General features: G+C 45.7%; 2 protein-coding genes across 2 annotated transcripts in view; one reads left to right on the forward strand and one right to left on the reverse strand.

Annotated features, from left to right (window-relative positions):
* On the reverse strand, positions 1-23,819 carry si:ch211-223a10.1 (uncharacterized). Its single transcript, XM_052041702.1, has 10 exons — positions 23,594-23,819; positions 22,042-22,177; positions 21,240-21,350; positions 18,768-18,900; positions 14,842-15,020; positions 10,309-10,382; positions 8,273-8,435; positions 6,378-6,460; positions 5,286-5,476; positions 1-4,395 (listed from the first exon to the last, which is right to left on the reverse strand). The coding sequence occupies exons 1-10, from the start codon at positions 23,784-23,786 to the stop codon at positions 3,931-3,933; spliced, it is 1,728 nt and encodes a 575-aa protein (XP_051897662.1). The 5' UTR covers positions 23,787-23,819; the 3' UTR covers positions 1-3,930.
* Positions 23,732-24,425, forward strand: part of wdfy4 (WDFY family member 4) — a 238,659-nt gene continuing 237,965 nt past the window's right edge. Inside the window, 1 exon segment of the mRNA XM_052041363.1 lies at positions 23,732-23,828. The gene's annotated coding sequence lies outside the window, so the exon portion shown is untranslated.

The raw sequence follows: 24,425 nt of genomic DNA on the forward strand, positions 1-24,425 counted from the left end.
AGCCCCCACCTGGCAATAATACTTTGTGGTGATGGGACACTGCACAGTGAATTGGAACAAACCGACCCAATCCGAATGACAAATTATACATCAGGAATCACGTAACACTCGACTGATATCTGACCAGCCAGCAGCACCTTTCAAATGGAAGAACAGCAGTTCTGACAGATAGGCCCTTGGACCATTCCCAGTCCCTACACCATCTCTCCAGGGTTGTGGCTGCGAGACAGAGTCAGCAATGCAGATGACCTGAGTGAAAACTTGGAACAGGTGCTGGTGAAATGGGCCAGGCCTGGGAGTGCATCGACGACAGCACAGGCGGCACGTTCTTCCAGCTCCAACCGTGGCTGCATTTGTGGGAATAATGCATGGTGTTAACTCCACTGGTGAAGCTTGGTTTGGCCATGGCTGCCATTAATTGGGGTTGGTGTCATGATCTCAGTCTGTGAGCAACATAATGATCAAGGTGCGACACAGGAAAAGCAAATCAGATTCAGGACAACAGACCATGAAGCAGAATATTGTGGACGGTTTATACAACATTTTATATTAAATAACTATGAGAAAGAACATTAGAAAACTTTCTCCACAGGGTGTCTGACCTCACCACGTGCTACGATGGGTGTGGATGTGCTATGCTCTTAATGAATGTGGACGGCATCTATCCACAGACCACACGTTTACTACTCGGATCAGGAGAGTTCCTGTTTGCAGTGTCAGTACACACCCCTCTAATAGATCCCTTCCATCACCATCTACATGCTGGATTTCCCATTCTTACACCCTTGCTGAACTCTCTGGATTTGCTTTACAAAACATGCTCATCTTTAGTTGTAACACAAGAGCTCCACATCAGGCACACTGACTTCTACTTAGCAGAGGCAGATTATCAGATCTGACATTTCTGCATGCGCTGCTGTTAAGATCAGGCCATCGGCTTCTAAACTGTCACTGACCCAATTTCCCTAGATCTTTCCTTCACAGTTGACAGCCTCATAACTCCCAATCCCTGCACTGCCCACGTCCATCTCCTCCCCAGTTAACTCATCGCTGTTTGACTCTATTCTCCATCCTTTCCTCCAGCATCTTCTCACTTACACCTGAGGTACTTCTGACACCCTTTGCTGAAAGTTCCCAATTTCCTGGTCCCACCTAGCTCACTTTCACTGTGGACCTCCAATAGCTGTACACCTCTACCGTACACCAGAATGAACCAAGGACCCATTGCTTCATCTACAAATAGAAGCCCAAGCAGCCCCCTCCATTCCCACCCTGCCTTCACCTGGCTGAACAACTTTCTGTTAACTCCAGTCACTTCCTAAAATCAATAGTGATGAGAATCCATACGGATCCAAGCTACACCTAGCTCAGTGATGGGACTTGGATCAGTCCTTGTCTCCATCCTACGCCACCGCTCCCTCACCTCTTGTCAAAGGACATTGATGACTGTATTGGCAGAGCTTCCTACTATCATGGAGAACTTGAAAGTTTCATCACCTTTGTTGCAATCTTCCACCCTCTCTCATGATCCATCTCTGCCTCTTCCCCTCCTCACCTTCATCTCCAGCTCTGGGGTAGGTTAGTGATCGATAGCCATGACGGACCCAGTTTGCCAATGCTCTCTTGACTTTGTATGTCTTTTGGCCTCTTGAAAGGACTCCATCCCACCTCTCCTGGTTTCTCCAGCTCCATCATATCTTCATCGACACACTAGTGCTTCTCAATATCTTCATTATCTCTCTCAGTTTACAGAACTTTCAGCTAAACCTCTTTCTGCACTTTGGATCTTGCCCCAACTCCACCTACCAGAACGAGTGCTTCTTCTCCCTCACCTTTGACCCCATTTGCCTCTGAATTCAACAAATCATTCCCAACTCCCACCACTTTCTATGTGATGCTATCAGACCAATCTTCCCTTCCTACTGCTGTTCATGTAAGAAAACAGGAGTAGGCCACTTGGCCCCTCTAGCCTGCCCTTCCTTTCAATGTGATCATGGCTGATCTGCCCCAGACCTCAACTCCTCCACTGTACCTGCTTCCCACAGCCCTCCGTTCCCCAATCTTTCAAAAAATTATTTACAACTTCTTTAGATACCTTTAGTGATTGAGTCTCCACAGCTCTCCAGGAGAGAGAATTCAAGAGATTCACTACTCTGAGAGAAGAAATTCCAACACTTCTCAATTTTAAATGTCTGGCTCCTTATTTTATAACTGGGTCTCCTTTGAGGTTTTCCCACTAGTGGAAAAATCTCAACATCTACCTTGTCATGCTCCCTTGGGACTTTGCATGTCTCAGGAAGATCACCTCTCATTCTTCTAAACTCTAGTGAATGTAGGTCCAACATGTTTTAGCTGTTCATTATAGGACAACCCTCTCATCCCAGGAACTAACCTGGAGAATCTCCTCTGGACTGTCTCTAACGCTAGTATATCCTTCCTTAAATAAGGGGAGCAAACCTGCGCAGTTCTCCTGGTGTGGACCTTCCAACAGCCTGTACAAGTGTAACAGTGGTTCTCCATTAAAAAAACCTGCAATAAAGGTGAATATGCCATTCGCTCTCCCAATTACTTCACACCGCTGCATTTTAACTCGTGTTTCAAGCTCAAGAACACCTGGATCCCTCTGAACTTCCCTCATTTGCAGCCTCTTTCCAGTTGGATAATAGTCTGCTTTTTGGTTCCTCACACCACCTGGCTTCACACTTTCCTGCATTAAATTCCATTCCCCAAGCTTCTACCCATTCACTCAACCTATGTACATCTTGTTGCAGGTCCCAATATCCCATGCCCTCCCACTATTTTTGTGTAGTCAGCAAACTTACTTACATACTGCCTCCTCTGACGTAGATACTAAATAACTGAGGGCAAGAACTGACCCCCAACTCCTCTATTTGTATCTTTCCAGCTTGAAAAGACCTGTTTACTCCCTTCCCTTTCAGAATTCTGGACTATTTCCTCCATGATGCTCTGGTTCACTCTTCCATCCCCAACACTCATCCCCCTTCCCACAGCACCTTCCCAGAAAAGCAGAGGAGATGCAACACCTGGCCTTTGACCTCTTCCCTCCTCAGGAACCCAGGTGCTCCCTTCAGGTGAGGCAGCCATTCAGTTGTACCTATTCCAATCTAGTTTACTGCTTTCAGTGCACACAGTGTGGTCTCCTCTACATTGTAGAAGCTAAACACTGCTCAAGAGACAGCTCTGTAGAAGCCCTGCCTTCAGTCTGCAGGAGTAATCCCAAGCTTCTAGCTGGTGTTGCTTTAGTTCTCCAACCCTTTCCCACTCTTACCTCTGCCTTTAGCCCAATGTAACCCAAGGAACAGCCTCTTATCTTCAGCCCCCAGGACTTTGCAGTGAATTCAACAATTTCAGATAACCAGCCTTTACAGTTTGTTTCACAAACGGCCAGTTCTGACGAAAGGTCATCAACCTGAAACAGTGACTCTCCCCCTCTACATCTTCCCATAAGAGCACAGGAGACCAACCTGAAGTGCGCATTTTACTTCAGATCCTCAACATTTGCAGTGTTAATTTGGCAGGTTAGTTGGCTGCTGTAAATTGTCCCTAGGGTAGGTGGGTTGTAAGAGCATCCAGGGGCAGGGGTGGCATGTGTGTGATGTAAAAGGGTATAAAGGAGTGGGGTTGATGGGATTGCTCTGAGAGCCGACATAGACTCAATGGGCTAAATGGCCTCCTTCTATGTCAAAAGGAGGCACAAGACTGTTCCAGCAAATTTTTGCTGCCTTTCCCTTCTTTCTTCTGCTTCCTCTCTCTTTTACTCCTTGCCCAGACAGATCAGCTGTGATTCACCAGCCTCTCTCAGCCAGCACCACCACTTGTATCATCCAGTCTTGGTCTCCACCCTTGATGCTTCTACCCCTCCTTGTAACTTAAAACGCTAGGATTTCTAACATTTCTCAGTTCAGCCATTTAAAACTGGGATGAGAGGTTTCTGCCACTGCTTTGGAGCTTTTTTCCAAAGATGAGGAAGACTGTAATGTTTCTCAAAAGGTGCCTCCATGTAAAGTCCTTGCCGTCCACCCTATCCCTGCACGTAGTTGTGGAGTTCATGGAGATGGCTGTTAGCTGACTCTTCAGCACGACAAGCTCCCACAAGACTGTGGCAATGTTCATCACTGTCAATCCCATCACCCAAGGTTGACCACTGAAGGCCTTCAGGAACACCTCAAAGTTCAGGCTGTATTGAAGGTGAAAGGAATACAGAGCTGATGTTATGAAGGTCAAATGAGAGGCAAGGATCTCCAGGAGGAACAGAATGAAGAGTCTCTGATTTTTTTTTGCAATGCATTTCATTAGGAAGAGACAGTGGTGATCAAAGTTCTCCATGCAGCTGTTGCAGAGTCTACAATGCTTTGTTCCTTCTGGCTGAACAATCTAAAGAAATAGACAGAATTTTAGGAAATAAAATGAACTCCAACAGACCTTCCTCCAACTCATAAAAGAACTATTAAAAAGACTAAATATCCCATTGTGTTGCCAGCCCCTAGGAATTTATCCACGTGACTCATCTTCAGGTCAACTTGCCCAGTCAAACACCATCCTCAATATCCTGCATTCTTGTGACTACAAAGTATTCAGATTAATAAGTAACTTAAAAAATCCCTATTGTATTCTTCCCCACTTGTTTGCTTCCATGATCAAGGAATTACTCCATTGTCCCTGGGGGCTTGACAACCCTGGTGCTGCAAAACAAACTTACACCTGGTTCTATCCTGCTCCTGAAGATCAAAACACTGCTGGAATTTCTAACGGATGTACAGTGGAGAGCATTCTGACTTGTATGCTATGTGCCTGTGATGCTACTGCAAGTAAGTTTTTCCATTGCACCTGTGCTGCACATACTTGTGCATCTGACAATAAACTTGACTTTGATGTGGAACTTAATCAGTGCTGAAAACAACAAAGAATTCTAATGAAAGTAAATTCAAGTCAATGAACAGCACAAGCCTGTATCAAACCTGCGTGGAAGACAGATGGGCAGTATGCCAGGATTGTTCAAATTCTGAACACTGAGTTAAAAATTCCAAAGAATTTCTTTGGACCTTAAAAGTTTAAGAAGTTCAAAGCTTTACAGTTTATCACTGAACACAATAGTGACACTGGAGGCGAGGCAGGGGTGAAGATACAGGGTGCAATAGCACCAAGAGTGCTCAACTTCTTCCTCTCCTAATTATACACTTCTGGACAAATCAAAAATATCTGGTGTTGTCCATCAACAGCAGACAACACCAAGAGCAAACTGCCTGTATAGCACCAGTTAGTACCTCACAATAAACGCAGAATCTGGATGGATTCTGATTTGTTCCAATCAGCTGAGCAATGGTTAAATGCTTGGTTGTACAGCCAGATTCCTGCAGATTCCCAGGGTCTTCAGTTAGCAGGTTCTTGAACATCCATAACAAAAGGGTAGTCAACAGTGTCATGAAACACAGCAGCATCTTCGCTGGCCAGAGAGGTGTTATAGGTCAAGGAATAATCTCACCCTTTGTCAACTCAGTATCGGAATTATCTTCAACATCACTTACATTAACATGGCAATCTAAATAAGCAAAGTTGTTGACATGAATGTTTATCCTCCAACCAACACTTAGACCTAATTATCTGGTCATTATTTTATTCTCTTTCACGGGAGCTGGTTGTGTGACTGCGTTATCCACATTTTTTTTCTACTGAAAAGAACCAATGAAGGAAGACTACAAAGTGGCAAATGCCTTGGAATGGCAGTGGGGCTTGGAAAGGAATAAAAGGGAATGCAGCCCCATTGAGGGCAAGGGCCAAGGGTATGGTTGAAGGCTCAGTCATCTAGAATGGGAGTAGGAATGTCCAAAGAGACACAGTGAGAGAAACTTACGGGAAGATTTGATGGGGTGTTCACAATTACAAAGGGTTTCAATACAGTGAATAAGGAGAAAATATTTCCAGTGCCAGGAAGGTCAAAAACCAAAGGACATAAATTTCAGGTGATTTGCAAAAGAACTAGAGGCAACATGAGGAAACCTGTCTTTTAAACATAGTGAATGGTAGTTATCTGAGGTCCACCACCTGAAATGACAATCTAAGTAGTTCAATAGTATTGTTCAAAATACTTAGAAAAGTACAGGGCCATTGGGAAAACACTGGACTATTCAGATAGGTCTAATGGAGAGATTCTTTACAGTACAATGATAACTAATTAATCCATTGGCTCTGAAGGACTTTTGCATATTCTGAAAAGGGATGTGAAAGGTGCCAGAGAAAGGAAGATTTTCTTCTGCATTCTCTACCCCAGAGCCACCTTAGGCCATCCATTAGGGGCAGATATAATCGTACTGGCAGTGTAACTATTGCTGACTCATCACTGTGCACGAAAAGGATATCTGGCAGGATCTTGCAGTAGAAGCAGTACAGAGAATGGAAGATCCCTGCAGCAAAGGTGCCAAGGTACACGGGGTTGGGTAACCTGTGACAGGGGTAAAGAAAAGTGTTAATATTCAGCTGGGTAACCAGTGTTAATCCAAGAACACTAGTAGGTACAACAGCAATATCATTGCATTTATTTTTTCAACTAAAATGAAACAACAAGCTACAGGCCAGGGTAAAGGATCTACAGTTTGACTCTCACACATTAACTTTTAACTTTAGGCAGAGACCTCAGCAACTTCCCTTGATTTAGGAAGACAAAACTTCAAAATCATTCTGATGGTGAGTAACACAATGATATACAAATGAGATAATGAAGCCTTCAATGCAATCACTGTTTGCCTGGGGACATATGTATTAAAGTTTGCAGAGCACCTTTGAGGAGATACTGTACAAATACACTACTTGTCTGCCTTTATGGAAGAAAGTGATCAATTGTACAACTAAAAAGAATTTGAGGATTAGAAATGATGAAGAGAGGCAGAGAGCGAGAGCGAGTGCGCGCGAGAGAGGACATAATAAGATGTGTAGCATCCTTAAATTAGAGAAATCACCAGGCTAGGATGAAGTGTATCCCAGGCTAGGATGAAGTGTATCCCAGGCTCTCGGAAGGCAGAAAGGAAGCAATGGAACAGATTTTGGAAATTAATTGCCAATATTCTTTGGCTGCAAGACTGGAACACTGCTAATGTGGTACATTTGCTTACAAATGTAGGAGACAAAGCAAATAATTACGGGCTAATCAGCGCATTGAGGTTGGCAAATAAAATGAGGAACAACACACAAAAAAAAATTAGTATTTACAGAGGTTCAAATTAGTCAAGAGAAGTCAACATGGATTTGTTAGGGGAAGGGGGTGTCTACCGGAGGGGATAACCAGGTGAGTGAATGAAGGAAGGGCATTTGATACATCCACATGGAAAGCATCAAGGCACTTGACAAGTCACACATGGTAGAATGATCAGGAAAGCAAAACCCATGGGATCCAAAGGAATGTTGTAAATTAGATTAAAATCTGACTCAGTGAAAGACAGCGATAGTCAACGGGCGTTCTAGTGATTGCACGAGTTGGAATTGTACAGGACTCAGTACCAGGTCACTTATTTTGTGATATACATCGATGACTGTAGAGGTGCGATTAAGCAGCTTGTCAATAACGTCAATATTAGCAGTGTAGTTGATAGTGAGGAAGAAGGAAAATCTATAAGCACTAAGAATAAAAAATAGAAAATGGAGTTTTGTCTTCAGAAGTGCGAGGTAATGCACCTGGAGAAGACAAAACAAGTGTTGGTAAATGATTTTTTGCATTGGAGAGAACGTCTGATATCTTTGCAGGCCATCAAGACAACTGCCTCAAACTCTCTTTTTGTAGACTAACTTTTTTAAGCTGTGATCTTGTTCGTCGTTTCAAACACACTAGATACACTTCCCTGTGCTCGGAGATTTGGATGACTAAATTAATCAAACACATGCCAGATATACAAGCCTGATGCATCATTGCAAATCGCAAAAGCATTTTGTTTGGGACTTTGTTAAATTCCAATTTGTTCAAAATTCTATAAATTTGTATATTTTTTTTCCTTTTCTTAAAAATGTATACATTTGTTTTTCTTTTAACTCATTTCACATAGATTGATTAAGGTGCTATTATGGACTGGAAACAGCCCCACAGACCAATTGCTGAGAAAACTGGCATAGACTACAAAAAAAGGATCAAGCTTGAACTGTATAAAGTTCTAGTTAGGCACAGCTCGAGTGCTGTATGGAGCTCTGGTCAGCACACAAAAGCAAAGATATGATAAAACTAGGGAGGGTGCAGAGATCAGCAGACACTGGTGCAAAATCGTCTTACCCAGAGTAATGAGAGATTCGGTGGTACTGGAAAAACACTATCCTGGCGAGAACAGCGAAAGCAATTGCACTGAAAACACCTCCGTATTCCCCAAGGTGGCTGGCAATAAGAAATATGATTGAACTCAGAATGGCTGGGCAAAGCAGACTGCTGTAGTACAGACCTAAACAATAAAGGTAGAGGTATAGTATTAGTGAGCTGATCATTTCATAGAATCTCCTTCTGATCGGCAGATGAAGGTGACTAGTTACTCTTGCCTGGACCACGCTGTAACAGTTCTCCAACTAATTCCATTCTTCCTGCATTTTTCCCCTAGAGCCCTTCACATACTTATCCAATCCCCTTCTGAAAGTTATTAATGAATTTCCTTCCACAAGCCAACATATTCCAGGGCATTAATCAATGTACCAAACAAATGGATTCATACTTTCTCTCTCATAACTCTGAAAATTATCTTAAATCTACGACACTATGGCCCATAGAAACAGTTTGTCCTTATCCACTGAATCAAAACACTTTATAATTTTGATACACCCATTGTGTCTCCTTCGCTGTAGAAGAGCCACAACTTCTCCATTTTTCCACATTACTGCAGAGCTACTGTAGGTAAATGTATGTACTCTGATACTTTCACATCATATTGTCAATTATTACCAGAATAAGGAACAATGTGAAGTCCAAACAAGCTTTACTTAAATTATGCCCTCGCTGAGATACTCTGTACTTCCCAATTTACCCACCAGCCAAACCCCAGATTTACACCTTCCCTTTCTCTGAAGATAACGTTAAGTTTTAATGGCACTGTTTGGATAGTGATTCTTGTATAAACCTAAAGAGTGAAAGTTACCAACCAAAGAGAGGCCACTGGAATGACATCCAATCCATTTACTTCCTAGTAAGAGCCAATGAATGGGCATGACAATATTTTATTCTACTTTCCCTTGTATTTTCTCTGAAACATCAAGGCATATCTCCACATCAGCAGGGTAATTTGGTGATAATACCACCAATATGCTGCTTACGTGGACACATTTAGGCAGAGGGTAATGCTTTCATAACTGAGGAACAGGAACCTTTAAATCTGGACAACAAATCAGATTATGCTGGCTTGTTCTCAAATATAGGGCACAATAAATGTTGGCCTTGCCAGCAATGTCTAGATTCTGAAACAAAAACAATGAATTAGAAAAAAAACAGACCTTAAGCCCATCATTTCCTCAAAAGCCTTATCCTACAACATAGGTAAAGATACACCTATCATTATCTATTTCTCCATTGTAAACACAGCCATTTAGATTACTTGTTTGATACATAAGTAGTTAAGAGCTCCAATCATCCTGGGTTAGTACACCCAATACCAGCATATCACTGGAAGGTACAAGTGAATTTTTCTTTTTTATACGTAAACATGTATGACAAGAAGTTTCTAAAGCAGGTGAACAAAAACTGGCATGCTGACCAACAGGTTGTCAACCTATTAAATAAGAAGTGATTAACATTCAGTAGAAATACCAGTTCAAACATATTGATTTCAGAAAGGGATTCCTACCAAGTCATTTGCTGAAGAGGTTTCTGGGGGCAGACAGGCTCCCTGAACGATTCAGATTTTGCCGCTCATTATATATGATGAGGATCAGAATTCAGCTGGTCAACCGGTGAAACATGGAATATTGCATTACTGGTTGGCAGAGATTACCGAGTTTGTGATCCAGATGAATATTAACATCGAGAATTACTCCATAATCGGCTATTTCACCCTATCTCTTGGTCAACAGTAGTCTCTGAATTACTAGATGCCATTGGATGCTGCATCACACTGATTGTGTTACGCAGTTGTCATAAGGTTGCAATTGGATTTACCACAGAGCACAGGCACTGGGATTCAAACTCCTTCATTTTATGAATGGCTTAGACACAAGACACAAAATAAACACACAAAAGTTGTTATTACTGGCCTGCATAATTCAACTTTTAATAAACAAAGCATTCACTGCATCTGTTTGTAAAGAATTAAAAGAACACATTAAAACAATTACCAGTTGGCTTTCTGGGTTTCCCATTCTGTATGTCCTTACTATATTCTGTCAAAAGCTTCACTACTTCCTGGTGTCTGTAAGAAAATGATATTAACTATTGAGATGCAAATATGAGTAACAGCCTGAGAGATTTTCCAGTTTCTATGAACCTAGGGAATAGGAGCAAGAGTACACTATGAACTATTAGACAGAATATTCCTGTATTCAATAAAATCATGACAGAGATGTGCTGCTAATTATACTGTTCAGTAGAAATGGATCACCTTTTGCAAACAGATTGAAGACAGTAGGGGGAAAAATGGGATATTTTAATTTCTGAATTGGTTGCCTCTAAGATCAATGTCACTGGCGATTAAATTTCAGTTTTACACATAAAACTTCTAGAACATAGAACAGTGCAGCACAGGAACAGGCCCTTTGGCCCATGATGTTGTGCTGAACTAATTAAAATTGTAATTAAACACCTAACTAAACCAAATCTACAATGTCCATCTCTCTCCATCCTCTGCCTATCTAAGAGCCTTTCAAATGTCTCCATCACATATGCCTTCATCACCACCCCTGGCAGTGCATTCCAGGCACCCACCACTCTCTGTGTAAAAAATAACGTGTCCCTCACATCTCTTTTGAACTCCCCCCCCCCCCCACTCACCTTAAATGCAAGCCCTCTGGTACTACACATTTTGACCCTTCTCTTCCAGATTTCACCAGGATGGACGTAAACCAGTGAATTTCTCCACTTGCTCTGCACAGAACTTGCATTGGCCCTCTGGACTACAGGTTTGTTCAGGTAAAAAATTAAAATCCAATCCAAAGATGAACCCAAGTATAAATAACTTCTGTCAGATACAGTTGTTCCCCCCCTCCCCCCCCTCTACCCCAGGCACAGGGAAGTCCCATCAGGCTTGGTTTGGTTCAATGGGCCTTTTCTGGTATAGAAGAATTTTTAGGCCTCTCGGGGAGTCAAAGATTCACGACTGGTCAAGAGTAAATCTGACACTCTCAAATACAGTAATGATCTGTTTGGAGGGTGAAACGTCAAGTATTGTTGACAAACAGAGGAAACATTTGGTAATATCAAGAAAATCAGCCCAATCCAAAAACAGTACTCAGCTGGGTGTACCAAACCCAAATGTTGTATCAATGCATAAATCCAATCTCCAGAACAAAATCAGGTTCTAGCAGTAATTGAAAATCAAAAAGGGCTCCCCATGCTGGAATTCTGAAACAATTACAGAAAATGCTGGCAAAGCTCAGCAGGTCAGGCAGCATCTGTGGAAAGAGAAACGGTCAATGTTTTGGTTCGGCAACCCTTCACTACAACTGGGAAAGAGCAAGAGAAAGGAAGGGTGAGGGAGGGAGGGCGGGCGAGAGAGAGAGGGAGGGCGGGCGAGAGAGAGAGGGAGGGCGGGCGAGAGAGAGAGTGAGCTCTACCAGGCTTGGTTTGCCACACAGCGTCATAGAGCACTACAGCACAGAAACAGGCCCTGCGGCCCATCCAGTCCATGCCAACCTGATCTTCTGCTGAGTGCCATCTACCTGCACCCAGACCATACCCCCCAAACCCCTCCCATCCATGCACCTATACAAACCTCTCTTAGATGTTACAATTGAACCTGCATCCACTACTTCCGCTGGCAGCTCGCTCCACACTCGCACCACCCTCTGAGTCGAGAAGTCTCCCCTCAGATGCTCCTTATATATTTCACCTTTCACCCTAAACCTATGACCTCCAGTTCTAGTCTCACCCAACCTGAGGGGAAAAAGCCTGCATGCATTCACCCTGTCTATACCCCTCACTTTTGTATACCTCTATAAGATCTCCCCTCATTCTCCTGCGCTCCAAGAAATAAAGTCCAAACCTATTCAACCTTTCCCTATAATGCACGTCCTGGCAACATCCTTGTAACTTTTGTCTGCACTCTTTCAAGCTTATTGATATCTTTCCTGTAGGTAGGTGACCAGAACTGCACACAATACTCTAAATTTGGCCTCACCAACGTCTTGTACAAGTTCAACATTACATCCCAACTCCTGTACTCAAAGCCCTGCTTTATGAAGGCCAAAGTGCCAAAAGCTCTCTTTACGACCCTATCTACCTGTGACACCATTTTCAAGGAACTATGGATCTGTATTCTCAGGTCCCTCTGTTCTACACTGGTTTGTCTTCCCAAAGTGCAACACCTCACACTTGTCTGCATTAAATTCCATCAGCCGTTTTTCAGCCCATTTTCCCAGCTGGTCCAGTTCACGCTGCAAGCTATGACAGCCTTCCTCACTGTCCACTACGCCCCCAATCTTGGTGTCATCTGCAAATCTGCTGCTCCGGTTTACTATGTTGTCATCTAAATCATTAAAATAGATGATAAATAACAACGGACCCAACACCGATCCCAGCTGCACACCACTAGTTACAGGCCTCCAGTCAGAGAGACAGACATCTACTATCACTCTCTGGCTTCTCCCGCTAAGCCAATGTTGAATCCAATTGGCTACTTCATCCTGAATGCTGAGCGACTTAACCTTCTGGAGTAGCCTCCCATGTGGGACTTTGTCAAAGGCCTTGCTAAAGCCCATGCAGACAACGTCCACCACCTTTTCCTCATCGACCTTCTTGGTAACCTTTCCGAAAAACTATGAGATTGGTTAGACAAGACCTACCGTGCACAAAGCCATGTTGAATATCCCCATGATTATCTCTATGTTGACATTGCCAATTTAATAAGCTTTTCTTAATGAAGAAGAACTTCCAGGCTTCTGTTCTCTCATTAATCTTTTATATCCACTTGAGTGTGTATCATTTGGTGTTCTACCAGTAAACTAGTGAATGGAATTCTGACAACTGACATCACCGATAGTCCTTGGGATACTTCACTCATCACTATTAGTGGAACCTTGTACTTAAATTGGCTACTATCTCCTTGCACACAGGTACCTCAATGGTTCCCAGTTGTCTTGAAATATCAAGGTCATGAAAAGTGCTTTATAAATTTAAATCCTTTCTCCCCATATCTCAAATAACAATGAGTCGGAGTACTGGAAGAGATAGAGAGCTTAGTGAGATAGTGTCATGACAACAACCTTTTCCTCAATGTCAGCAAAACAAAAGAGCTGGTCATTGACTTCAGGAAAGGGGGCGGTGTACATGCACCTGTCTACATCAATGGTGCTGGGGTCGAGAGGGTTGAGAGCTTCAAGTTCCCAGGAGTGAACATCACCAATAGCCTGTCCTGGTCTAACCACGTAGATGCCACAGCCAAGAAAGCTCACCAGCACCTCCACTTCCTCAGGAGGCTAAAGAAATTTGGCATGTCCCCTTTGACACTCACCAACTTTTACCGATGCACCATAGAAAGCATCCTATCTGGATGCATCACGGCTTGGTATGGCAACTGCTCTGCCCGGGACTGCAAGAAACTGTAGAGTTGTGGACACAGCCCAGCACATCACGGAAACCAGCCTCCTCTCCATGGACTCTGTCTATACTTCTTGCTGCCTAGGTAAAGCAGCCAGCATAATCAAAGACCCCCCCACCCACCCAGGAAATTCTCTCTTCTCCCCTCTCCCATCAGGCAGAAGATACAAAAGCCTGAAAGCATGTACCACCAGGCTCAAGGACAGCTTCTATCCCACTGTTATAAGACTATTGAACGGTTCCCTAGTATGATAAGATGGACTCTTGACCTCACAATCTACCTTGTTATGACCTTGCACCTTATTACCTATTAGCACTGCACTTTCTCTGTAGCTGTGACACTTTACTCTGCATTCTGTTATTGTTTTACCTTGTACTACCTCAATGCACTGTGTAATGAATTGATCTGTATGAATGGTATGCAAGACAAGTTTTTCACTGTACAAGTGACAATAATAAACCAATTCTGAATTCCTTATATATTAAATACCTTATGGAAATTATCCAAAAAGAATTAAACAGTAGTTCACCTGGCCTTGTTATCTGCAATTCCACATTTCTGTCTGTTTTATTGACAGCCTTAATCTTTTCTTATTTCTGGTACTTATAACATTTTAGAAGTTGCTTCTTTCAGAATTCTACCGTTTGAAAAACTTCCTGTCAGAATTATGAGCAAGTCACGCATTCAGAAGCTGGTTTTAAACTTGCCAGTGCCTCATTCTCACTGGGGAAATGACCAATGATGAAATTAATGAATGAAGGCTTATCTAGTTCACCTGACAACTCACTACTGACTATTTTAATATGAATGGCTGAACTCAAATAAGTTGAAGGTGTTATAAAAAGTAGATGGAAGATGTGTTAGTGATGGATAACCAGCCAGTTTCTGGATTAACAATATACATGGTCAATGCATTCTGCAATGTTTAAACCTCTGCTGCCAAATGGAGTAAATCTCTCTCCATGGCCTTTCTACGGAGCCATGAGGCAGCATGATGGTATTCAATTTTACTTCACCCCTCAAGAGTTAAAGGTCGACCCAATATCACATACAGATTGGAACTGCCTTCACCAGTAACACCCAACAAATGTGAATACAACAAGAACCACAGACAAACCTGTGTGATTTCCCTCGCTTTGCCAGATCCAATGGGGTAAGTCCATCTTTATTTTGGAACTGCATGGTGGAGATCCCAGCATCCATCATCAGCAGCCAACAGATGTTCACTGATCCTGTGTGAGCTGCCACATGCAAGGGAGTCATGCCCCAAGTGTCAATCGCTTCCACACTGCACCTCTGTAAATACACACAATATTAGGAACACTGCCTGTTATTCTTCAGATCCTGTTCCTCTCCCATACAAGATCAAGAATCATAGTGAAAGGCACCTTAATCTTTCATTCTGGATTTCTATTTGTCTGTGTCCTATCTCACATCATCTCATTCTCCACCACCCTTGTGCTTGCTGACCTACATTGCATTACCTGAAACCAATGCCTTAATTATAAAACTTTCATACTTGTTTTCAAATCCATTTTCCTGGCCTCCATATCTTTGTAATCTCTTGTCATTTGTCGTAGTTATTCTTGATGCAGTTTTGAATGTGATAAGCTTCCAGTTCTTGCAAATTCCACCTGTAATCGACTTATGATCTTGTGCCGTGATTCTAAGTGATGGGCAATAGGTCTTTTATAATTCCTTTTACACACCAACTAATACAGAGCTAATTGCTTTTGTGTCATGAATTCCAGACCTTTGACTTGCAGCAGATGGACTTCCTTACTTCCTCCCATTTTATTCAACTGCAGTATTTTCTTCAGACTTCTGCAGGTACACAACAGAAGAGGGTGTCCATTTGGCCCACAACCAATCACACACTCTCCTCACAGCCCTGAATCGTCTTCCGTTTTGCACATTTGTCCACTTTTCCCAATAACCTCAAGCACACATAATTTGTGCCCAAAGCATTCACGTACGATGGGGAACTGGCCCAGTTACAGGAAGGATGTCATTAAGCTGGAAAGGGTGCAGAAAAGATGCTCGAGGATGTTACCAGGACTGGAGGGCTTGAGTTGTAAGGAGAGGCTGGATAGGCTGGGACTTTTGTCCTTGGAGCGTAGGAGGCTGAGGGGTGACCTTAGAGAGATACCTATCAAATGACGAGGGGCATAGATAAGGTGGATGGTCACGGTCTTTTTCCCAGGGTAGGGGAGTCTAAAACTAGAGGACATAGATTTAGAGTGACAGGGGAAAGATTTAAAAGGGACCCGGTGGGGGAGGGGGGGGGGGGGGCGGTTAACTTTTTCCACACAGAGGGTGGTGGGTACATGGAATGAGCTGCCAGAGGAAGTGCTTGACACAGGTACAATTATAATGTTTAGAAGACACTTGGATAGGTACACGGATAGGAAGGGTTTAGAGGGATATAGGCCAAATGCAGGTACATGGGACCAACTTGGATTGACATCTTGGTTGGCATGGACGAGTTGGGTCAAAGGGCCTGTTTCCGTGCTGCATAAATCTGAGACTCTAAGAAGAGGAGCTGAGGCCTGGGGTAGATCAGCCATGATCATATTGAATGGCAGGGCAGGCTTGAGGGGCCAAGTGGCCTACTCCTGCTCCTATTTCCTTGTGCATCTTGCGTACTCCCTTTGAACAAAGATATTTTTTCTGATCTCATTTTCTTCTTGTCAATCATTTTAAATTGATGGCATTGTTGGGAAACTCACCGGTGAGGCCCCAAAATGTCATGTTTTGTACACATGGCTTGCAAACCCCATTGTAAACGGCTGCCCTTTTCTACAGCATTGTGCACGTGAAGTGTGATGTTTTTCAGACTGAAGGGAGGTAACAAACATTTGGGTCGTTGAATTACAGAATGGAAATTCAACCTGCCACTTCCAAATGAGTTACCCTTGTACCACTTCCACCGTTCCCGATGAAAATGCTCCTTCTGAAATATTTCAGGGAAATTTAGGCTATACTGTCTCAGGAGCACCAAGCATTGGGCATCCTGGGAAAACCTGGTCTCTCTGGTGCAGTGCTGGACTGGGATGCCTTCCAGGCAAGCGAATTATTCACCTTCATCCTTAAAATCCACACCATCCTGCCACCCTCAATAACACTGCCCACCTAACTCCCAGGCCCCAACATCCCCTGACAATACAATCCCACCCCCCCCCCCCCCCCCCACCTGTAGCTACCAGTCTACACCCTCTTTCTTCAGAACTGCTGGTCTCCCAATTTAAGCCCCCATACTGCGAGTCCCAATCCATCCACACCCACCCACGCTCCAAACTGCAGGACTCTGATGCCACCCCTTCCTCCAAACCAGCCTGTGCCCACTGAGCCTGTGATCCCAAGAGGACTGGGCGGCATTTTCAAAATTAACTGGTTTCCAGCAGCGAGCAAAGTGGTGTTGGTGCCCACTACTGAGCCCATCTTACGCACTGCTTTGGTTGTGCTAGAATTTCTAGACTACAGAATGTACAATACAGGCTGTCTCTGGACCATGAACACCCAACTATGGACTCCCCGACATACGAAGGAGCTCCTATAATATTAAATTCAAAAGCCCTATGTACGTATATATGCTCATTCCTACAAACTGTAGAACTAGTTTCCCCTCTCTCTCCTCATTTGGTAATTGTTCTTTCTTATCAGCCTTATATGCTTTTGATGCCATTCACTACAATGCTGCAGAGGTGTGGTTACCATATTGAGTGATTTTTGTGTATTTTCCAACTTACGGACAAAATTGACCTGGTTGTCTGTAAAAACAGAACTCACTGAACCTGGTCAGAAGAGGTGTTTATCCCATACCCCTCTAGTTTCTCCTCCATTTTTCCAACCACAATTTACCTGCTTCTCACTTCAACCACTCCTTGTGGTGAGGTTCCACTTTCTGACCACTCTCAGTAAGGAATTTGTGACCAACTTCCCCACTGGATTTATTAATCTTTTATATAAAGCTTCAAGATTTGGTCTTCTCTCTGTACGTGGAAATCCTTTCATAATGTTAAAGACTCATTATGTTTCACAATGTTAAACACTTATTATGAGTGGGAGGACTTTTCAAGTTTGCTGTTCCTTACGAAGATTTTGGAAATTCCTCTGTCCTGAGTGCTAACAGTTGAAGGAATGGATCTATTAATTTTAAATCTGTTCAGCAGATATTGTATAAAGAAAAATTGCACCTTGCCAATATTGACCCCCACAGAGAGAAAACCAGGGAGACCTGAAAGATAGGATAGATCAGCACATTTTGACATGATCCAGCAGTGGGTAACTTAAGGAGACACAAGAGACTGCAGATGCTGGAATCTGGAGCAACACACAAGATGCTGGAGGAACTCAGCAGGTCAGGCGGCATCTGTGGAGGGACATACGCAGTCGACGTTTCGGGTCGAGACCCTTCACCTGGACTGAAAGATAGAGGGGAGATGGCCAGTATGAGGAGACGAAGGGAAGGAGTGGAGCAAAAGCTGGCAAGTGATAGGTGGATCCAGGTGAGGAGGGACGATAAGCAGGCGGAGGAGGGAAGAGTGAAAGTGATGGAGGCTGGGAGGTGATGGGTGGAGGCGACACAGGGCTGCAGATAGGGAAGCTGACAGCAAAGGAAGGTGGAGCATGGAACCAACTAACAGAGATGCAGTGGCCAGATGGGAACAGTGAGGGGACAGACTTAACGTTAACAGCAATAAGAACAGAAATTGCTGGAAATACTCAGCGGGTCAGGCAGCATTTGTGCAGAGAGAAACAAAGTTAATGTTTCAAGTCAATGACCCCACTCTCCTACCTTCTCCCTGTAACCTTCGACTCAATCAATAACTATCACTATGCTACCATACACTGTAAATCCCAAGTGTTAATAATCCTTCACAAAATATTACATACAGCATCTTGATAGCAACAAGAATCAGCAGGGAAGTGATCAGGTGTGCATTTTGCACAATAAAAAGGGAATCCTGATAAATGAGGGAATTTTGATGGGGTCTCCTGTGCTGGGTTGAGGAGCCCTTTACTCATCAAAAGATCACTCACCATGCCTCTCAGCAAATACTTAACAACGTCCTCATTGCCGATCGATGTTGCGATGTGCAGAGGGTTTTGCAAAAACCTGTCTGAGTCACGGAAATTGAAGGGACCCATCTCCTCCAGGTAACGGATGGCGACTCTGGGGACAGAACCAGCAAAATGACGAGAGTAAGAGACTGGAACCGAGAGGAGTCCACATTCAGCTCCTTCTACACAATCTGGGAGCAATCCGTAGCCTCCTACACAAGTTTAGTGCTGGTCTAGATATTTAAATGGGGCTGCTTCCACCACCCCCTCAAGCAGTGCATTCCAGATTCCTATGCTCTTTGGGGTGAAAAAAATTCCTCCTCAAATCCCCTTTAAAACCCTTCATCTGAACCCAAGCTGTTTCAGACACCTCCTCTATGGGGCAATATTTCCTTCTATCTTTAAGGACCCTCACCATCTGCGACATGCCCTCTTCTCGTTACTACCATCGGGGAGGAGGTACAGGAGCCTTGAGATCCACACTCAACGATGCAGGAACAGCTTCTTCCCCTCCACCAGATTTCTGAATGATCCACGAACACTACCTCATTATTCCTTTTTTTTTGCACTATTTATTTATTTTTGTAATTTATACATTTTTATGTCTTCGCACTGTACTGCTGCTGCAAAACAAATTTCACGTCATACGTCAGTGACAGTAACTCTGATTCTATGTCCTTCATCATTTTATATCTCTCTGTCAAGTTCCCTCTCAGCTTCCCTGGCATGGGATCCAGGGAAACCTGGCTGTGTGGATTCAGAATTGGCTCACCTATAGAAGACAGAGGGTGGTGGTAGATGGAGCGTATTCTGCCTGGAAGTTGGTGACCAGAGGTGTTCCACAGGGATCTGTTCTGGGACCCCTGCTCTTTGTGATTTTTATAAATGACTTGGATGAGGATGTTGAAGGGTGGGTTAGTAAAGTTTGCTGATGATACAAAGGTTGGTGGTGTTGTGGATAGTGTAGAAAGTTGCTGTAGATTACAACAGGACATTGATAGGATGAAGAGCTGGGCTGAGAAGTGGCAGATGGAGTTCAACCTGGATAAGTGTGAAGTGATACACTTTGGGAGATTGAATTTGAAGGCAGAATACAAGGTTAATGGCAAAACTCTTAACAGTGTAGAGGAACAGAGGGATCTTGGGGTCCACATCCATAACCTCAAGGTTGCCACACAAGTCCATAGGGTTGTTGAGAACGCGTATGGAGTGTTGGCCGTCATTAGTCGGGGTATTTTCAAGAGTCGTGAGGTGATGTTGCAGTTCTGTAGAACTCTGGTTAGACCACACTTGCAGTATTGTGTTCAGTTCTGGTCACCTCATTATAAGAGGGATGTAGAAGCTTTAGAGAGGGTGCAGAGGAGATCTACCAGGATGTTGCCTGGATTGGAGAGCATGTCTTACGAGGATAGGTTGAGCGAGCTAGGGCTTTGATCTTTGGAGAGGAGGAGGATGAGATGATAAGAGGCATAGATTGAGTGGACAGTCAGAGACTTTTTCCCAGTGCAACAATGGCTAACACGAGGGGACATAATTTTAAGGTGATTGGAGGAAGGTATAAGGGGGATGTCAGGGGTAAGTTTTTTTTTTACACAGAGTGGTGAGTGCGTGGAATGCAGTGCCGGCTGAGGTTGTGGGACAGATACATTAGGGACGTTTAAGAGACTCTTAGATAGACACATGAATGATAGAGAAATAGGGAGCTATGTGGGAAGGAAGGGTTAGATAGATCTTAGAGCAGGATAAAATGTCGGTACAACACTGTGGGCCGAAGGGCCTGTACTGTGCTGTAGTGTTCTATGTTCCTCCGCTCCAGTATCTGGGTTTGTTTTCCTTGGAATACTTTCCTTGTTTTCCTTGAAAACATACCCAGATCCAGTATCTCCTCATAACTGAAATATTCCATCTCAGGCTGCACCCTGGTTGCACCAGACTCTAACCACTGAAAAACAGCGACTGTGGATAGTTAGCTGCTTCATTGTACCACACCCTAATCAACAACACACCGAGAACAGAGGATTGATGTTCATCAGGTATTCCAGCTGATGTAGCAGTTGTTTAATCTGTAGAGTAGATGTGTGGCAGGGGGCAGTGGATGTACTCACATACCATGACTGCTTTCTTCTGCCTTGTTGGTCCCCTAGTACAATAAGATGGACTCTTGACTTCATAATCTACCATGTTATGGCCTTGCTCCTTATTGTCTGCCTGCACTTTCTCTGTAACGCTAACATTTTATTCTGCATTCTGTTATTATTTTCCCTTGTCCTACCTCCATGCACTGTTGTAATGAAATGATCTGTATGGATAGTATGCACGACAAAGTTTTCATTGTATCTTGGTACATGTGATAATAATAAACCAAGTTACCGATTTAGTTTACCAATTTGCTTCTAAGAAAAGTTGCAACATGCCAAGATAGATTATGCAAAACATAAACAGCTCACATACATGCTGCCCCCAGACACAGCCTGGTGAAGTGCAGTCTTCCCTTGATGATCCAGTGCCATGACATCTGCACCTCCTTTCACCATCCGGTCCATTATGTAGACCTCCCCACGTCTAAAGGAAAGACACTGGTGTTAATCACAAACAAACTTACACATACATTTGGGGTGGGTGTAGAGAATCTATTTCTGTTGGGACAACGAGAACAAAAACTTATATATATAATTCTGATTCATCAAGGGTGACATTGGAAGTATTTCTTTGAAAGGTTTGGGAAATAAACAACTCCTTCCTTAAAAAGCTGATGCAAGTTCATTGCAGGGACACAGGCCTTAGGAAAGGTGGGCTGGGGGGCGCAAGAGAAGAGGGCACCAAATGGGAGAGGAAAAAAAATCAAGACCTTAACCCTTTACATCCACCTGAAATGGTATAAAAGGTCTAGGCAGAATGTCTCATTCAAAAGCAGCACTTCTGAGGGGTCAGCACTCCCTCAGTTCAATTGTCAACTTAGATTTTTGTTTGTTCAGGTCCCTAGAGTGAATCTAGGATCACAGCCTTCAGATTCCTCCTCAGTCACAGTTGTACTCTTTATTCAATGAGAATAAAGGATACAATTTTCTTCAAGCAACCACCTTTGATGGACTTTTGATACCCCATTTATGTCATAAAATGAATTTCAGAGGTAGTGCTGTGATACAAATGGATGATAGCTCTGTTAATTCCCTGTATACTGCAACCTGACATTTTAACCTGGCCAGGCTCAGACTTCATATTTCTAACCCGTATAAAAGGATTCCTAACTCACCTGCAGGCAAAGTGAAAGGGTGTCTCTCCTGCATCATTTGGGAGGTTAGTATCTGCTCCATGTTCCAGCAGCAGATATGCCAATTCCTTGTGGCCACATAATGCAGCATGGTGGAGCGGTGTGAAACCATTCCAACCTCGGGAGGAAAACAACAGAAACATTAATGAATGCACAAAGTGTGAGCACAGGGCTGCAGGCTGACCAACTCCTCTGCTCAGCCAGTGAGTGACGGACTGAGTGTAACTGGGGCTGGGGCTGGGGGAGAGCGGAGGGGGAGGGGGAGGGGGAGAGCGGAGGGGGAGAGCGGAGGGGGGGAGGGGGAGAGCGGAGGGGGGGAGGGGGAGGGGGAGGGGGGGAGGGGGAGAGGGGGGGAGAGGGGGGGAGGAGAGGGGGGGGAGAGGGGGGGGGAGAGGGGGGGGGAGGGGGGGGAGAGGGGGGGGAGGGGGGGGAGAGGGAGGGGAGGGGGAGAGGGAGGGGAGGGGGGGAGAGGGAGGGGAGGGGGGGAGAGGGAGGGGAGGGGAGGGGGGGAGAGGGAGGGGAGGGGAGGGGGAGAGGAGGAGGGGAGGGGGAGAGGGAGGGGAGGGAAGGGGAGAGGAGGAGGGGAGGGGGAGGAGGATGGGAGGGGGAGGAGGAGGGGAGGGGGAGGAGGAGGGGAGGGGGAGGGAGAGGGGAGGGGGAGGGAGAGGGGAGGGGGAGGGAGAGGGGAGGGGAGGGAGAGGGGGAGGGGGAGGGGGAGGGGGGGGAGGGGGAGGGGGAAGAGGGGGAGGCGGGGAGAGGGGGAGGCGGGGAGAGAGAGGGGAGGGGGGAGAGAGAGGGGAGGGGAGAGAGAGGGGGGGGAGGGGGGGAGGGGGAGGGGGGGAGGGGGAGGGGGAGGGGGGGAGGGGGAGGGGGGAGGGGGAGGGGGGGAGGGGGGAGGGGGGGGGAGGGGAGGGGAGGGAGGGGAGGGGACGGAGGGGAGGGGAGGGAGGGGCGGGGAGGGGAGGGAGGGGACGGGGGGGCGGGGAGGAGGGGGAGGGGAGGGGGGGGAGGTGAGGGGGAGGAGGTGAGGGGGGGGAGGTGAGGGGAGGGGGAGGGGGGGGAGGTGAGGGGAGGGGGAGGGGGGGGAGGTGAGGGGAGGGGGAGGGGGAGGAGGGGGAGGAGGGGGAGGGGGAGGAGGGGGAGGGGGAGGAGGGGGAGGGGAGGAGGGGGAGGGGGAGGAGGGGAGGGGGAGGGGGAGGAGGGGAGGGGGAGGGGGAGGAGGGGAGGGGGAGGGGGGGAGGGGGAGGGGGGAGGGAGGGGGAGGAGGGGGGAGGGAGGGGGAGGGAGGGGGGGAGGGGGAGGAGGGGGGAGGGAGGGGGAGGAGGGGGGAGGGAGGGGGAGGGACTGGAGGGAGGGAGGGGGAGGGGAGGGGAGGGGAGGGGGAGGGGGAGGGGGAGGGGAGGGGAGGGGGAGGGGAGGAGGGGGAGGGAGGGGGGAGGGAGGAAGGGAGGGGCCGGTGGGGGAGGGAGGTCCTCGGGTGCACGAACAGGTAACGGCCTCGGTGAGGCGGCTGGGTCCGGGCCGCTGGTCCTACCCCTGGCGTGCAGCAGGCTCGGGTCGTGCTGCAGACAGCGAGCGCACTGCTGTAGGTCTCCCCGCCGCAGGGCTTCGGCCAGGGCGGTGGGGCCGGGGGGCCGCAGCATCGGAGCGGGCGGGCGGGCCGGGGGAACAACGCTCCTCCCCACAGCCAACGGCCGCCCTGCGTCAGAGATAATCATCAGCAACATGTTTGCCGGATTTCAACCGCGCACAAAAGCATCACTTGGTCGGTAAGAATTGAAACCAAATTTTATGTATAATCTTACAGCCCTTCGGCCCGACCTGTCCATGCTGACCAAGGTGCCTTTCTGACCGCATCCCATTTGCCTGCGTTTGGCCCATATTCCTCTAAAATATTAAGATCCATGAACCTGTCCAAATATCTTTGAAATGCTTTGACTGCGCCCACCTCAACCACTTCCTCTGGCAGCTTGTTTCATGCACGGACTATTCTCTAAGTGAAGTAGTTGCACCTCAGGTCCCTTTTGAATCTTTCCCCTCTCACTTTATACCTATGCCATTTGTCTTTTTTTCCCTGGGGAAAAGACTGAGTATGCATTCACCCTGTCTATCCCTCTGAACCTTTCCTATCCATGTACCTGTCCGAATGACCTTTAAATGTCATAATTGTGCCTGCCTCTAACACTTTCTCTGGCAGCTCGTTCCAAATACCCACCACCCTCTGTCTGGAAAACTTGCCCCTCAGCAGCCCTTTAAATCCTTCCCCCGTCACCAATCTGTGTCCTCTAGTTTCAGACTCCCTCACCCTGGGAAAAAGACTGACCTTTCGCCTTACCTACGCCCTTCATGATTTTATAAATCCTGTA

The sequence above is a fragment of the Pristis pectinata genome, chromosome 30 (genome assembly GCF_009764475.1).
Source record: "Pristis pectinata isolate sPriPec2 chromosome 30, sPriPec2.1.pri, whole genome shotgun sequence".
NCBI lineage: Eukaryota > Metazoa > Chordata > Chondrichthyes > Rhinopristiformes > Pristidae > Pristis > Pristis pectinata.